This window comes from Eupeodes corollae, chromosome 2 (assembly GCF_945859685.1).
Source record: "Eupeodes corollae chromosome 2, idEupCoro1.1, whole genome shotgun sequence".
Lineage (NCBI taxonomy): Eukaryota > Metazoa > Arthropoda > Insecta > Diptera > Syrphidae > Eupeodes > Eupeodes corollae.
In genome coordinates, this window is record NC_079148.1 from 62,342,814 (window position 1) to 62,358,216 (window position 15,403).

Genomic DNA, 15,403 nt, shown 5'->3' on the forward strand with positions numbered 1-15,403 from the left:
AAAGTTCTTACATCCATGATGCTTGAAGCGTGTCTGGCGTCGTTCACAATATGGTCAATCCGGTTGACGGTAGATTGATCTGGAGAAGTCCAGGTTCCTTTGTGAATGTTGAGGTGTGGAAAACGCGTACTGGCTACCATGACGTTTCGCCCCGCAGGAAAATCTATGAGCCTGAATCCATTGTCGGAAGTGTTGTCGTGCATGCTGTTCTTCCCGATTATTCCACCAAAGATGTCTCCCTTCCTAGCTTGGCATTAAAATCGCCAAGGACTATTTTAATACCGTATAGCTAGAACACTGCTCATGCGTTTTGTCTAAGAGCTCGAAGAACATATCTTTGGTGTTGTCTTCTTTCTCTTCTTTGTGGGCGTGCCCGCAATTAGCCTTAATACGTATGGTCATGAGGAGCTCGTTGATGCACCTATAGCTCAAGACTTCTTGCCTAAGCCTGGCTCCAATGACGAAGCCGCATCCAAATAAGCGCTGTTGATTTTCTCAATAGAAGTTACCCTAGTAAATGTCGCAGTTTTTCATCCTCTTATTTCCTGGACGGCTGTGATATCTGCTTTATAGCGGTCTAGGGCCTCCACTAATTCTTCGGCCGCATCTGGTCTGTTAAGGGACCTAACATTCCGCGTGCATATCCGAAGTTCGTTGTCCTTAATTCGCTTGCGTTGGTTGTCAACAGTAAATCCGTCCGTATCAGAGGCTTGTTGGTGCTTCGCAACATTCAAGTAAAAGCTTAACTTACTTATGATTTATTTATTTTCTGCACAACGTCATTAAATGTTTTCTGTAAAAGGCTTCGTTGTCAATTTGGAAATGAAATAAGTAATATTTCTTAACAATTAAAAATACGAATCGTGATGGACTTGTGGCTTGCCTGAGGAGTGTTTTGTAGACAATAATGTTTTTGGTAGTTTTTGTACTATGAACTTAAAGTAGAGGTCTGTTAAATAAAGTTCTGAATTCGAAATTCATGACAATTAAAAAACAAACTATGTAGTTGCTTTGGTCAAAATGTACGTTCAATGAATTAAGTTGACTTCAAATAAGGTCCCTTATGTTGTCTGAATCTGCCATTAAGGGTGAACTAAACAGAATTTCTTTAGGTACTAAGAGATTTTTCAATTCTTTGAATTTCAAACAGATTTCAATCATTATTTAGCTATTATTCAGCCTTATTTTAACATTTAGCCTTATTTTGACATTTTCTTTCGTTCGAAAGTTATTCGAATTCATATGATACATATTTTCACTTTCTAACGATTTGAAAGTTCATTTTAATTCGAAACTAAAGCAAACTTTGACTTTCTAATCATTCGAAACAAACGTCATTTTACAAGTATAATAGTAGGTTAGCCCAAAAGGGATTTTGGGATTTACTACAGCGCGGCAGATTAATATACAGCGAGGTACCTAGTACCCCATTGAATTAAAAAAATTCAATTAAAAAAAAAAATGTCATTTAAAATGGAAAAAAATAATTATAAAATTACGGTGATACTTACAATTAAGATTTATACATTTTTTTTAAAGCCAACATTCTGTTTTATTAGACAGTTTTTAATTTAAGTCAGAACTATGCGTAGTTTTTGAAAAATTTAATTTTAAACTCAAAATTTGATTAAAAAAAGTTAAAAACAAAGGTTAAAGTGTAATTTTTGAATACTTCAAGATTATCTACCATTGTTTTTATTTCAGAATTTATTGCTCTTAATTGTTTTTGATCAAAAACTGAAAATTAGATGATTTTATGTCTTTTAGTTTTTGAATTAATTTTTTTTTTACCGTTTTCAACCCTTACGTACGGCCACCCCCATCATGGAAACGGTCAGATTAACATACGTATATTTTCAAAAATACGTAGAACATGGATGCTATTAATATCTGTCGCGCTCGAGTATGTCCATGCAACTGTTTTTTTTTTTTTTACATTTTTGAAAACTTATAGCCGCTCCCCCCACCGATGAAAGTGTATATATGATATAACATTTTTTTGTTCTTATCATCTAAGCTTCGCAATCCAATAGGTCTCTTTGACGCTCGAGTAAATCCCGATTTAGCATCCTATAAGCGATCTAGCATCCTATAAACGTTCACATCTTGAAGAAGGAAATGAAAAGAAAACCATGTAAGTCACACTCAAATTGGACAACGAGGGAACAAACGGAAGTTCTCATACAGCTAATGGAAGAAAACCAAGAAATAAAAACTTTTTGAATGCACTTCGACACGGATGATTGCGACAGTTTTATACTTAAATCCTTTCCTACTGCAAATTGGTAGCCACCTTTTACCAAAAAACGCAGGGCGGTCGAAAGCATTGTGATGGAAGGAATAGACAATGATGCCCCTCTTCGAAATTCAGGAGTAAGCTCGTCTAACACGTACTTGAAAGCACTTTTATTTAGGTAATCGAAAATTCCTAATAAATCTTCAAGGAAACAAAAACAAAAATTCATATACATATAAGTACGTGATCTGAAAAGGAACTATTTACACATCTGTACTTACTTTGAACTTTCAAACTCGAATAGATCTGATGCTTCCCTTATCCTTCTTCCGTTAATCTGTTTCTCACCATTTTCACTGCTCATAAATAAAAAAATTGCCATTTTGCTGCTAAAATATTACTTTTGTTGAAACAAACAAATTCAAATTGGTTTTCTTTTGTTTTTTAAAAATTCACAAGTATGACCAGATGTGAGAGAAATAAATAGTGGAACTATTAATACGCAAACGTCATTTTGATGATTCCAGATGAATAAGTAAAAATCTTTGATTAAATATTAAAATTCAATAAAAATGACGCGAATAGTCAAATCACACGCTAGTATTTCACTAGACAAATGTTTTATAGTTAATTTTATTATTTTTCATGTCAATAAACTTGTATTACGGTTCCAAAAAAAATAAACTCATGTTTTCGGTACTGCATTTCAAAATGATTAACTCATTCCAGCTTTCAGCAAAACATTATTTCACTTTATGCTTTTGGAATATGTAGGATTAATTTTCAGAACAGATTTAACAAAAATTAAATAGTCTGCAAAAGAATCAGGTTGGTCATACTACATACAATCGAAATGAAGCTGATTTCGAAAATAATATTCATTTAAGTTCATTTTGTGAACACATTCTACAATGAATACCTTTCGTTCGAATGTGAAAATACATGAACTTCATTCGAATGAAGCTACTCATTCGAATCTCAGAATAAGGCTGATTAATTGTTGATTTTGTTAATTATTCTTTGTTGTCATAGCGAAACATTACAAAAAATACAAATGCAGTTTTTAAATAAATTTTTTTTTTTTTTAATGTATAACTTCCTAACAACCATATATTTTTTGTTCGTTTTCATTTATTTGTTTTATATGCAATCTTGTATAAAACTTAAACGTGATGCTATTAATCCAATAGAATACAAATTAAATTATTACAAACAAAAAAATGTACAAAGAAAAAATAAAAATAAAACAAAAAATACTCACAAATATTTTATTTTCTTAATTTCAAGAAAACAAAACTAACATAAATACACTTTAAAAGCTGCATAATATAATATTATATAGTATACTCATTTAAGACTATAATTGATTAATAAACAATAATTAAAGAAAAAAATAAAGTTAAAGAGCAGAAAAATAAAGTTGGTAGGTATTTTTCCTTTTTGTTTTTTTTTTGTTGTTTTTTATTAAAACTAAATATTAACTACAGTTGAATTATGATTATTATATTTTTCCCATTTAAACTGATATATTTTCCTTCGTTAGATATTTTCTTTATTTTTACAATTTATACATAAAATATTTTATTTATTCGCTTTGTGTTTTTTTTTTTTTTTTTTTGTTATAATAGTACTTAGGTTGTTAATTTTTCTCTTTTCAAAATGGCGCATTTTATTCTTAGTTTCGTTTTATAGTTATACTGTTTTCATTTTATTTTTCATTAATCGATATCGTTTTATAAAAATATATATAAAATTTTCTTCTTTATTTCAATAATTTTTTTCTAACTTTTTACATATTTTTCTCTAAAATATAAATATATTCTCTTTGTTCTTTTTCTTTTGTTTTATATCTTCCTATGTGTGTTAAATTGTTTTTGTTTCTTGTTTTTCAATACTCTATAATTATGTATATTTTTCTCTAATTTTATTCCTAATCGCATCTTGTTTTTTTTTTGTTTACTAATTTTAACCACAGTATAGAACATTTAATTAAATTAATCAAAAAAGAAACAATGTATATATATATGTATGTAGGTAGTAAAGAAACTATGAAATTTCAAGAAAAGAAAAATTATAACGGTTTTGATCTTGTTCAACAATAAATTTATATAATAATGAAAAATTTATAATATACGCTTAACAATGTATAACAAATTGCAGTTTTTTTGTTTTATTTGTATAGTATTTAAAAAAAAAATTAAAGTTAACTTAAAAGCTTAGCTTTTTAGCAAATTTTCTTAACGTTTTCTTTTTTTTATAATACAAAATTTAAACTTAATTGATTTTTTTAAATATAAATAATATCTTAAAAAATATTGCTTTGATTTGAATATTACACATATTTAATATATATATATATTATTTTATTAAAACTTTACACTTTTAATAAAATAAATTTAAAATAATAATTATTATTAAAATAAAAAAAAAAAAAAAACAAAACAAAAACGCTTAACGGACGAAACATGTTTTTGAGGTCATTGCAAGTTCCAGCAGCAGCAGTGGCTTCAGTGGCGGGGAGGAATGTATGTTGTCTTTTGGAATGTTTATAAAAATACTCATTTTTGTGTGTAAAATATTACAATGTTTTTTAGTGATAACATTTTTAGCTTTTTTTTGTTTTCAATCATATGTATCAATATTGTCATAAAAATATTTTATTTTTTTGTTTTTGTTTTTTTTTTTTTAAATACAAAATGGCAGCCGGAAGTACCTAGGTATGCGATTTTTGTTCTTTTTGTTTGTTTTTTTTTTTCTTGTTGGTTTTAGGTATTTTAAATTGGACAGGACAAATTTATTTGTGTGGTCTTCTTAAAGTTTATAGCAAAAGGTGATTTAAAAAAATGTATTTAATGTCTGTGTATGTGATGTCAAGGAGGAGGGGGGAGGCAATATTGCAAATGTTTAATTTAATATCAGCATTCAGACTTATCCTCTTCAACAAGGTATTGCGTATCTTTTCCTGTATCGGCAGATGGATCCAGTTCTCTGGTACGCAATTGCAGTTGCGGTGATGACTTGTGCGTTATACTGCTGGGCGCTAAAATTGCTGATACTGGCTCGGTGAATGGTCCGACTGGTTTCAATTTTGAATTGATATCATGGGGAACTTCATAAATTCCTAAAAAAAATTTAAAAAATGTTAAAAATGGATATTGAAGATCAAGACATTTAAATGATTTAGGGTGATGTGGAACTCATGTTATGCCTTGGCATTTCTTGGCAGTTTCAGACAACAAAAGTGACTTGAAGGTGTGTCAAGTGTCTAGTATTAGACAGGTTCAGACGTCATAAGGGACTTGAAAGTAAGTGCAAAATCATAACCGAAGCTAACATCAAAAACGCAAACCTTCTGAGCGGAGGCGAAGCAAATGCTCGGCATACCCTTTGGGGAAGTTCTGTGATCAATGAACGAGGTGAGTCACTTTTTGATTTTATTATTGAAAATAATATGACCATTTGTAACAGAGGCAATACTCCCACTTTCGTCTTTCCGAGCTCGGAAAATTATGATGGATGGGAGGATGTGCTTGATGTTACTTTAGTAAACAACCGTAATTTTTAAGTGGAGAATTGGAGAGTTTCCCCTTTGAATTCGTTTTCGAATCACAAGTGGATTCTTTTTCAAATTAATTTCGAGTCGAAAAACCCTCCGCCTTACAGAAATCCCAAAAGAACTGACTGGACGAAATTCAGTCAAATTGCGAATTCCAAATTAAGCAACTTACCGAATCTTACTGAATCGATAGGAGACCTTGAATCAAAGGTGAAAACCTTTGAAACTTTTATAAGTAAAGCTTTTAGAGTCTCTTGCCCAGTTAAATATAGCCGCAAAACCCTTCCTTCGTGGTGGAATGAAGAACTGTCGAGTCTTAGGAAAATGACGAGGACAATTTTTAATATCTGCCACAAACATAAGTTTTACCAACCGTATAAAGACTCTCTTAAAATTTACAAGCAAGCCCTGTCATCAGCCAAAAGACAAGGCTGGAGAGAATACTGTCAATCAATCGAAGACATAAAGGACTCCGCAAGGCTCAGCAAAGTTTTATCGAAGGAACATTGTAATCCTTCATTTCTAAAAAAGCCTGATGGAACCTAGACATCCTCTCCAGCTGAATCTCTTGAGCTACTGATGAAAACACACTTTCCGGGTTGCGAGAGTGATAACCCCGAATCGCTTGAAACCACAGAGCTAAACGTTGGTCATATGGAGTAAGTCAATTCCGTTATAACCAGAGAAAATATTTTGTGGACCATCAATACTATTTCTCCATATAAATCCCCAGGCATGGATGGCATACTGCCAGTTATGCTTCAAAAGTTGCATGATGTGGCAGCTCCATGGCCGGAACAAATTTTCAAAGGATGTCTCCATCTCAAACATGTGCCCATGTCGTGGAGTCAGGTCAAAGTAGTTTTTATCCCGAAAGTGGGTAGGCGAGGTCACGAAACCGCGAAGGATTTCAGATCAATAAGCTTAACATCTTTTGTGCTTAAAACCTTGGAGCGCATTCTTGATTACCATATTAGAGAAATCCTAGTTGGACGACCTCTCGAAAGCTCTCAGCATACTTATCTTAAGGGCAAATCTACGGAGACTGCCCTCCATGAGGTAGTGTGTACTGTAGAACAAACAATCCATTATAAAGAATTTACTCTTGCCACCTTTCTAGACAGAGAAGGTGCTTTTAACAACGTCCTTACAGAATACATAGAAGAATCGCTCGTTAAGTTCGGTGTAGAAGACTTCATTCGAGAATGGATTATTTCCATGCTCAGTGGTAGGAAGATTCGAGCCTCTCTAGCCAATACAATTGCAACAAAACACGTGAGTAGGGGAACACCCCAGGGTGGTGTTCTTTCGCCTCTCTATGGCTTCTGGTCATGGATACAATTGTCGTTAAATTAGAGAGATGTGGAGTGAAGGCGGTAGCCTATGCGGATGATTTGGTGCTATTGGTGTCAGGAAAGTACACCTCTGTGATTAGTGAAATCACGGAGTCAGCTTTGAAGAAAGTTAGCAACTGGGCCACTAGTTGTGGACTAGGAGTTAACCAAAGTAAAACTGAACTGTTGCTCCTTACCACCAAAACTAAAGTACCGCCCTTCACGCTACCTCGACTCAGCGGTCAAATGCTATCATTATCTTCCAGTGCAAAATATTTGAGAGTTATACTCGACCCTAAACTAAACTGGAAACTAAATATTGAAGTACGGGTTAAGATGGCCTGTGTTGCCTTCTACGCCTGCAGCAAAACTTTCAGCAAAAAGTGGGGACTTTAGTCGAAGATGATTTTATGGACGTACACAGTCGTAGTACGTAAAATCTTAAGCTAAAGAAGATTCAGAGAACAGCGTGCGTGGGCACCACAGGGGCTATGCGAACTTGCCCAACGGACGCCTTAAACGTTATTTTGGATCTTCTACCAATCGACCTTTTTATTAATTACATAGTTTCCTGCAGCGCTATTAGGCTAAAGGAATCAAACAGCTGTCAAAACCTTATGGTCACAGCAACACTACGAAATTGATTCCCTCAGATATTATTTCGGTAGACAGTAGACACTGACTACTGCACTCCTACTTTGAACCTTAGTAAGGGTTTTAAGGTTATTTTCCCATCCAGAGAAGATTGGGAGGATGACATCGTGTCGATAGGTTTCGACACAACCATCTTTATTGACGGCTCAAAGATGGAGTGCGGAGTTGGTTCTGGGATCTTTTCTGAGTCCCTAAATGTAACCAAATCCTTTAGGCTTCCTGACTTTGCTAGCGTTTTTCAGGCTGAACTGCTGGCAATAAGGGAGGCATGTAAGATACTTAAACAAAACCCAAACCAAAACCGAAATGCGGCTATCTTCACAGACAGTCAGGCAGCTGTCAAAGCCATTAACTCGGTCAAATCCTCATCTAAATTGGTCCAGCAATGTCGCGATGAGCTTGCGAGCCTGAATATTAACCTCGGTATCACCCTGATCTGGGTTCCGGGCCATAGTGGTATCGTGGGAAATGAACGGGCTGACGAGCTAGCCAGGCAAGGATCGGCCCTTCATATTCCTCTTGGTGCTATGAAGGGTAAAATCTTTTCTATCTACCCAACTGAATCAAACCGAAAGTGAAGCAATTTACCCTACTGCATTATATCTAGGAAGATATGGACCACCTATAACAAAACCCGTACAAACGATCTTCTATGCAGGCCAAGGCAAGACATAGCCAGGATTGTTGCGGTTTGTACCGGACATTGGCCTATAGGAGTTCATGCAGAGAAGTTGGGTATCTCTTACAACACCTTTTGCCGTAGCTGTAGTGACCAAAGAGAAAGTGAAACGATAATCCATTTCCTCTGCAAATGTCCTGCTTTGGCAAACACTAGAATGTAATACTTTGGAAAAGTATTCTTTCAAGAACTTGATGAGCTGTCTGAGACAAAGATTAGAGACCTAATCTTTTTTCTCAATGCGACAAAATGGCTCTAACATAATCGCTATGAAGCTTCTCTATCAATCTATCCTTTTCAATCAAAGGTCAAACGAGTTTTTGGTATCAAAACGGCGCACTACAGCGCTAATTGGATCTCAGGCTAGGTTGCCTTGAGATCGCTATTTCTACCTACTTACCTAACTATTTGCTTTGGTAAAAATTTACATTTGAAGAATTGAGTCAGTTATGTTGTCTAGATTTGAAGGTGGCAAGTTTCTGGTGTCTGATTGGTCAGGTACGAAAAAATGTCCTTCCAATTAAGGCAACTTTGTTAAAAAGTTTACAAGTACACAATTTTATTTAAGGTTTTATGTTAAGGGTCAAGAGTGCCTTGTTGTATTAGAAAAGCGATAAGCCTTTTTTATACAACACAAAGCAAAGTTTGTAACCTTTTTTTTTACAACACGAAACACAGTTTTTAACCATTTTAAGTGAGCCAAAGCTTATTTCATGCTTCCGCGAAGAGCTTAAGGTTCTGGGCGCACAGCACAACATTAGACTCTGGTGGGTCTCAGGCCACAGCGATATACTAGGCAACGAGAAAGCCGATGAATTAGCAAGATTAGGGTCAATGCTTGTCGTAAGCCAAGCTCAGCAAGTTAACACCCCTACCTGTTATTTAAAACAGGAAATCTCAAAAAGAATAACTATTAAGGCCGATGAAAGGTGGAACCTTCTTGACAACTGGGGCACTACAAGAAAGATCTGGCCCTGTTTTAACAAACAAAGAACGGAAAGAATTATGCAGCTACACAAGGGATCACTTCGATCTCTTGTAAGCATAATCACCGGACATAATCTCTTAGGTTATCATGATGAAAAAGATGAGAATCAGTTCAGATGATCTATGCAGAGGATGCGGTGACGAGGAGGTGCATAAAGGCACTCCGCACTTTCTGTGTCACTGTCACGCATTCTCCCATCAAAGGAAGAAACTGCTTGGCAACTATTTCTTAGAGGATTTAGAAGAACTCTCTAGTACGCCAGGTGCTTACATTCTGAACTTCGTCAAAGCCTCTAAATGGCTTGACTAACACATGGGTTTTTCTTATTAGCTTGAGTAGCAATACTCACGGGTATCACAATGGATCTGTATTGATCTAAGTGTGACGGTAAAGACATCAACTGTCAGCCCCTCAACCTAACCTAACCTAACCTAACCTTTTAAAGAAGTTTTTTTTAGATAATTATATTGTTGATACTCTCAAGGTAAAAAATAGTCTAATATAGTTATAAGCTTGAAATTTATGAAACTGGGAAAAGTAACTGGTTGCCTTGGTCAAAATCTACGTTCAAATAATGCTGTTTACTGCAAAAGAAGTCGATATTGTCTAAACCTGCCCAATACAATTTTATAGTATTTTAAATACATGAGAACAATTCTCAGATTAGGGATTTTTTCACTAATAATGTTTAGTCTCACCTGATCCATTTCCAATACTTGGATCTGATGTTGTTCCCGATTGTACAGCATCATACATCGGATTCGAGAAATCACGCGCCTTATTACTACTGTTAACTGTTTGCAAATTATAACTATCCATTGGAGGGACTTCACTTGGCGGTGGCATATTTTGGAATCCAGGTGCGTTGAATTCAACGTTTGTTCCATGACGGAATGTAACACTTTGTGATGATGAAAGTGTTGGTAATCTGGCCAATTTTCCACTGTAAATAAATTTAATAATTTCATTTAATATCTACTTGAATTTATTTCTTCATATTTATATTTTGTGTACTTACAATGGTTTTTTCCTTATGACATACCAAACACCACCGGCAGCTAACATCACCAGCAATATGACCATAATTGGTATCACAACAGCAGCAACATTTCCACCACCTGGTCCAAATGGTCCTCCGACCGGACGTTCGCAGTGTTCGCCAATGAAATCTGATAAGCATTCACAAACCAGTTCTTCGCGTGCGTTTTCACTACAAAGACCTCCGTTCTGGCACGGACAGGCCCTTGGAGAGGCACGTGGTCGTTCAGCTGGAGCATCGCAAACTACCTCTGCTGTTGATCGGTGAGATGGAAGCGGTCCGGAATTATCAGGACAAGCACAACGGCGACCTCCGGGCACAAGGAGACACAAGTGGGAACAGCTGCTTTCAAAGCATGGATTTCGCAAGGAAGTGTTATACCGTTTCTCATGGTATACCTTCAGACCAGAGGGGTTGACCAAGTTTCTTTGAACGATTACTTGTACTCCACGACCAAACTTGTCTTGCTGCATCAACTCTCCACTGTCCCGTGTTACCCAGTACATGCTCGATTCAAAGACGTCCAACGATACCGGATGACGCAATTGTTCACCCTTGACAATGGTCTTTCGCAGAGAACCATCTGGTCGACTAGATTCGATGGTGTTAAGTTTAGAGTCAACCCAGTAGATGACATGATCTTGCGAGTAATCGATTGTTAGACCAGCTGGATGTCGAATGGCTTCGGTAATAAGCGGTCTTCGTTTAGACCCATCCATCCATGAGACCTCGATCTTTGGTGCTGAACCAGCATCGGCCCAGAACATTCTACCCAACTGAGGATCAACAGCTACCGCTGTGGGTACTTCTAATCCAGCACTTACTACAGCTCTGCGATAACGCCCATCGGTCTTAGCAACCATAACGCGACCTCTTGGTTTGGAACCAGTCCTATCCACTTCGGTCCAGTACAGGTTATCAGCCAGCCAGTCCACTGCAACAGCTGTTGGCTTCGAGCCGCCCTTCATATTCAAGTCCTGAGCGAATCCAATCTTTGCTTGTCCATCTAGGGCATTGATCATGTACGACCGCTTGATTGTTTTGTCGTAACTATCAGCCCAGAATACAATCTGCGCTTCGGCATTATAATCCAGAGCCTCAATGCGTTTCTCAGCTGCAACTACATCGAATTCTTCGTGTTTCTGGAGATCGAGACCGCGAATTTCCGGTCCATTCGCAAATATCAAAACAACATCTTCCTTTTCAGCTTTGCAAACTCCAGACATGCCATCGACAAGCCTAAATCCTTCCCTGCATGAGCATGAGTATGTTCCATTTAAATTGTGGCACTGATGACTGCAGCTGTGAGTTCTTGTGGCGCACTCATCAATATCATCACATCTCTTCTTTTGGTCCTTCGATATGATGTAACCCGGATAGCAAGCACAAATGTATCCACCATCTGTCAAGTTGTGGCAATGATGCTCGCAGCCTCCTCGGGTCAGTTCTGAGCAAGAACTACTTTCATGGCATCCCAGTTCGTCAGAAGCATCTCCACAATCATCGGAATAATCACACACTTGCGCCCTTTCGACACAGTTCTTATTAGCACATTGGTATTGTGTGTACAGATCACATGGCCTCTGTTTGGTCGCACATAGAGTCATATTGTTTTCATCCGATCCATCACCACAGTTATCGACACCGTCACAGATCTGGTATCTGGCTACGCACCGATGGTTAGCACACTGGAAGCGCCTCAAAGTATCACAGTTAAAGTTCGAACAGACCTTTGGATCTTCGTCAGTGCCATCACCACAATCATCAGTTCCATCACACAAATCTGATGGTGACACACACAAATTATTTGCACATTGGAAGCGTGATTCTGGACAGTATCTTCCACCTGGGAAACGTGGCGGGCAGTTGATCTCATCAGACATATCCCTACAATCGCGATCACCATCACACCGGAAGTATGAGGCAATACAATGACCCGATGTACATTGGAAGGTTCCGTTCTTGCACTGGTAACCCTCACAGTTCATCTCGTCAGTGTTGTCTCCACAATCGTCCTCGTGGTCGCATCGCCAGCGAGAAGATATACACTTGCCATTACCGCAATGGAACTCAGATTCCGAACACTCTCTGTAGTTGCCCTTGCAAAGGGTATCAACTTCGTCACTTCCATCCCCACAATCATCAGCAAAGTCACACATCCATTGTCTGTAAGAAAATTCAAAAAATGTAGGGTTCTGTATTTAAGGGATCCTATTTATTTTGACTTACTTTGGAATACAGCGGTTGTTAGCACACTTAAAGTCAGTTTCAGTGGAACATTTGGGACAGTTCTCTGGCAGCTCATCACTATTATCGCGACAATCATCCTTACCATCACAGAATAGCCACTTGGGTATGCACCTATAGTTGGATTGTCCGGGACACCTCTGCCATCCGGTAGTACAGTTTCTCTGACGACACATGTATGCAGGCTCGTCAGAATCATCACCACAATCATTGTCGAAGTCACACATCCATAGTTTTGGAATGCAACGGCCATTCTTGCAACTGAATTCTGTATCTGGGTCACATGTCCGTTTATCTATAGAAACATAAATCAAGTTTTAAAGAAATAATTAAAAATGTTTTTTTTTTTTACTTACGACACACAGCAGGGTCCTCATCACTTCCATCCTTACAATCAGCATCTCCATCGCACCTCCAACTGTCCAGAATACAACGTCCACTGGATTTGCATTTGAAGTCTGAGTCAGGACATGGAAGATCACAATTTTGCTCATCACTGCCATCTCCGCAATCGTCAGTTCCATCGCATATTGTTGCCGAAGGAGTGCAGTTCGTGTTCTTGCACTGGAACGTTCCTGCGCGACAGTGCCGGGCAGGACAAGTAGCTGGTTCATCCGATCCGTCTTTGCAATCTTTCTCGCCGTCACACTTCCAGAACCATGGGATACACTTTTCGTCATTTCCTTCGCAACGATGCTGTCCAGTAGTACAGTTGGCAATACAAGTCTTGCTGTCCCTGGCTAGATAGAACTGATTGGGACAGGCACACTTATAGCTCGGAGCTCCTTCCTCAATATATCCTTCGATGTTAAGGTAAGTCGATTCAGCTGGTGGTGAAATCAGGCAAAGATGTGAGCATCCTCCGTTTGTCTTTCCACATGGGTTTGTGTATGGAACTTGTCTCAGTCTATGATTGATATGCACATCATAAGGCCGGTGGGTTGTGTTACGTAATGTGGTCAATTCCTTTCCGGTAAATTTGTTTGCCCTCATAATTGCCTTCAGATTCCAATCGGTCCAATACAGATAATCATCAAACAGGGATATCGCAAATACATGTGGAACCTTAGGTCCAGACAGTACAATATGTCTGTGTCGTCCTTCCAAATCCGCATAAGCAATATAGTCTAAATGAGCATCTGCCCAGTAAATGCGGTCGGTAAAGTAGTCAATAGCTAGAGCATTTGGCCAAGCGATGCCATCTTCCCAAGTCAGAATTCGCGTTAGGTTCGAACCATCCATACCCATTTTGGCAATGTAAGCCTGGAGATGCCAGGACGTGTAGTAAAGATAACCAATTCCAGGATGAACGACAATCGCTCTTGGGTCAATGACACCACTGCGCAACGTTTTCCGCTTAGTTCCATCCAGTTCAGCCACATCCAGATTCTTCGAGTGTCTATCCAGCCAATAGAGCTTTCTGCCCACCCAATCCACAGCAATACCTTCGAGACCATGTGAGTCGTGACGCACTACAGCTTCGCGGGTAGGTTTCTCTTCGTCGCTTATGTATTTCGATCGGAAGATCGTCTTGGCAGTTACATCGCAGAAGTACATGTAATCTTCTTGGAAGTCAAAGTCCAACGCAACAACATTCATGAGGTCCTGATGCATGAGATTGTATTGTTTGCCATCAAGTGACATATTTCGCACATAGTACTTGTTGGTAAATATAAGCCAGGCAGTTTCGTTATCCTTTCGCTTGCAAGTGTGTTCATCAAGTTGACGTTCATAGTATCGTTCGTTACACTTACAATAGTAACTTCCGGGTGTATTGGAGCAATGTTGCGAACAAGCCCCAGGAAGCTCCAGACATTCGTCAATATCAGCACAAGCTTTTCCATCAGCAAGAAGTCTAAAATCATAGGAAAGATAGTTAGTCCCGAGAACTTCGTGGAAAATTCATTCTATACTCACTTGTAACCCTGATTACAATCACAATAGTAGCTTGTAAGTGTATCAACACACTTGTGACCACACTGGTGAATTTCCACCTTGGCACACTCATCCACATTGCAATGCGAGGGTTCATCAGATTCATCCAAACAATCAGCCACTTTATTACAAACCAAATGATAATCAATGCATTGACCATTCGTACAGGTGAACTGGCCAGCTGGACAAGTGACATTCTCCTTCTTACAATCAACCTCATCCGAATGATCACCACAATCATCTTCACCGTCACACCTGTACTGATTGCGAATACACTTAAAGTTCTGGCAAGTGAATTCTTGGGCCGAACAAGTCTTGTATTTGGAATTACAGAACTTGCCTTCGTCTGTTCCATCCCCACAATCGTTGTCATGGTCACAAACCCAACCCTAAGAAAAATAATGAATTAGATTTGGAAATTGGTTTCGGTTAGTTCAATGAAGAAACAATATACTGACCTTGTTGATGCAACGGTTATTGCCACAAGTGAACATTTCCTCTGCGCACGGTTGCTGTGTTGAACAACTATGAAGGGCGGTATTCTCATCAGCGCCATCTACACAATCTGGATCACCATCGCAAATCCATTTCCTTGGAATACACTGAGCACGTCCCCAAGCTTTGTTTTCAACACAGGTGAATTCTGTTTCTTCGTCACATTTCCGGTCGTCTTTAAGGAAATAAAACAAAAGAGTTAATTATGAGAGACCTAAACAAAAGTTCAAGAAAAACTTA

At 37.9% G+C, this 15,403-nt stretch overlaps 1 protein-coding gene across 1 annotated transcript in view; it reads right to left on the reverse strand.

Moving 5' to 3' along the window:
- Nucleotides 1-3,490: 3,490 nt before the first annotated feature.
- The window catches only part of LOC129948424 (low-density lipoprotein receptor-related protein 2), a 384,397-nt gene continuing 372,484 nt past the window's right edge, over nucleotides 3,491-15,403 (reverse strand). The window contains exons 9-15 of the mRNA XM_056059427.1: nucleotides 15,127-15,338; nucleotides 14,651-15,057; nucleotides 13,090-14,588; nucleotides 12,716-13,028; nucleotides 10,466-12,652; nucleotides 10,146-10,390; nucleotides 3,491-5,357 (exon numbers count right to left, since the gene is read on the reverse strand). Of these exons, the coding sequence (XP_055915402.1) occupies nucleotides 5,152-5,357; nucleotides 10,146-10,390; nucleotides 10,466-12,652; nucleotides 12,716-13,028; nucleotides 13,090-14,588; nucleotides 14,651-15,057; nucleotides 15,127-15,338 (5,069 nt within the window). The 3' untranslated portion in view covers nucleotides 3,491-5,151. The remainder of the gene's footprint in view (nucleotides 5,358-10,145; nucleotides 10,391-10,465; nucleotides 12,653-12,715; nucleotides 13,029-13,089; nucleotides 14,589-14,650; nucleotides 15,058-15,126; nucleotides 15,339-15,403) is intronic.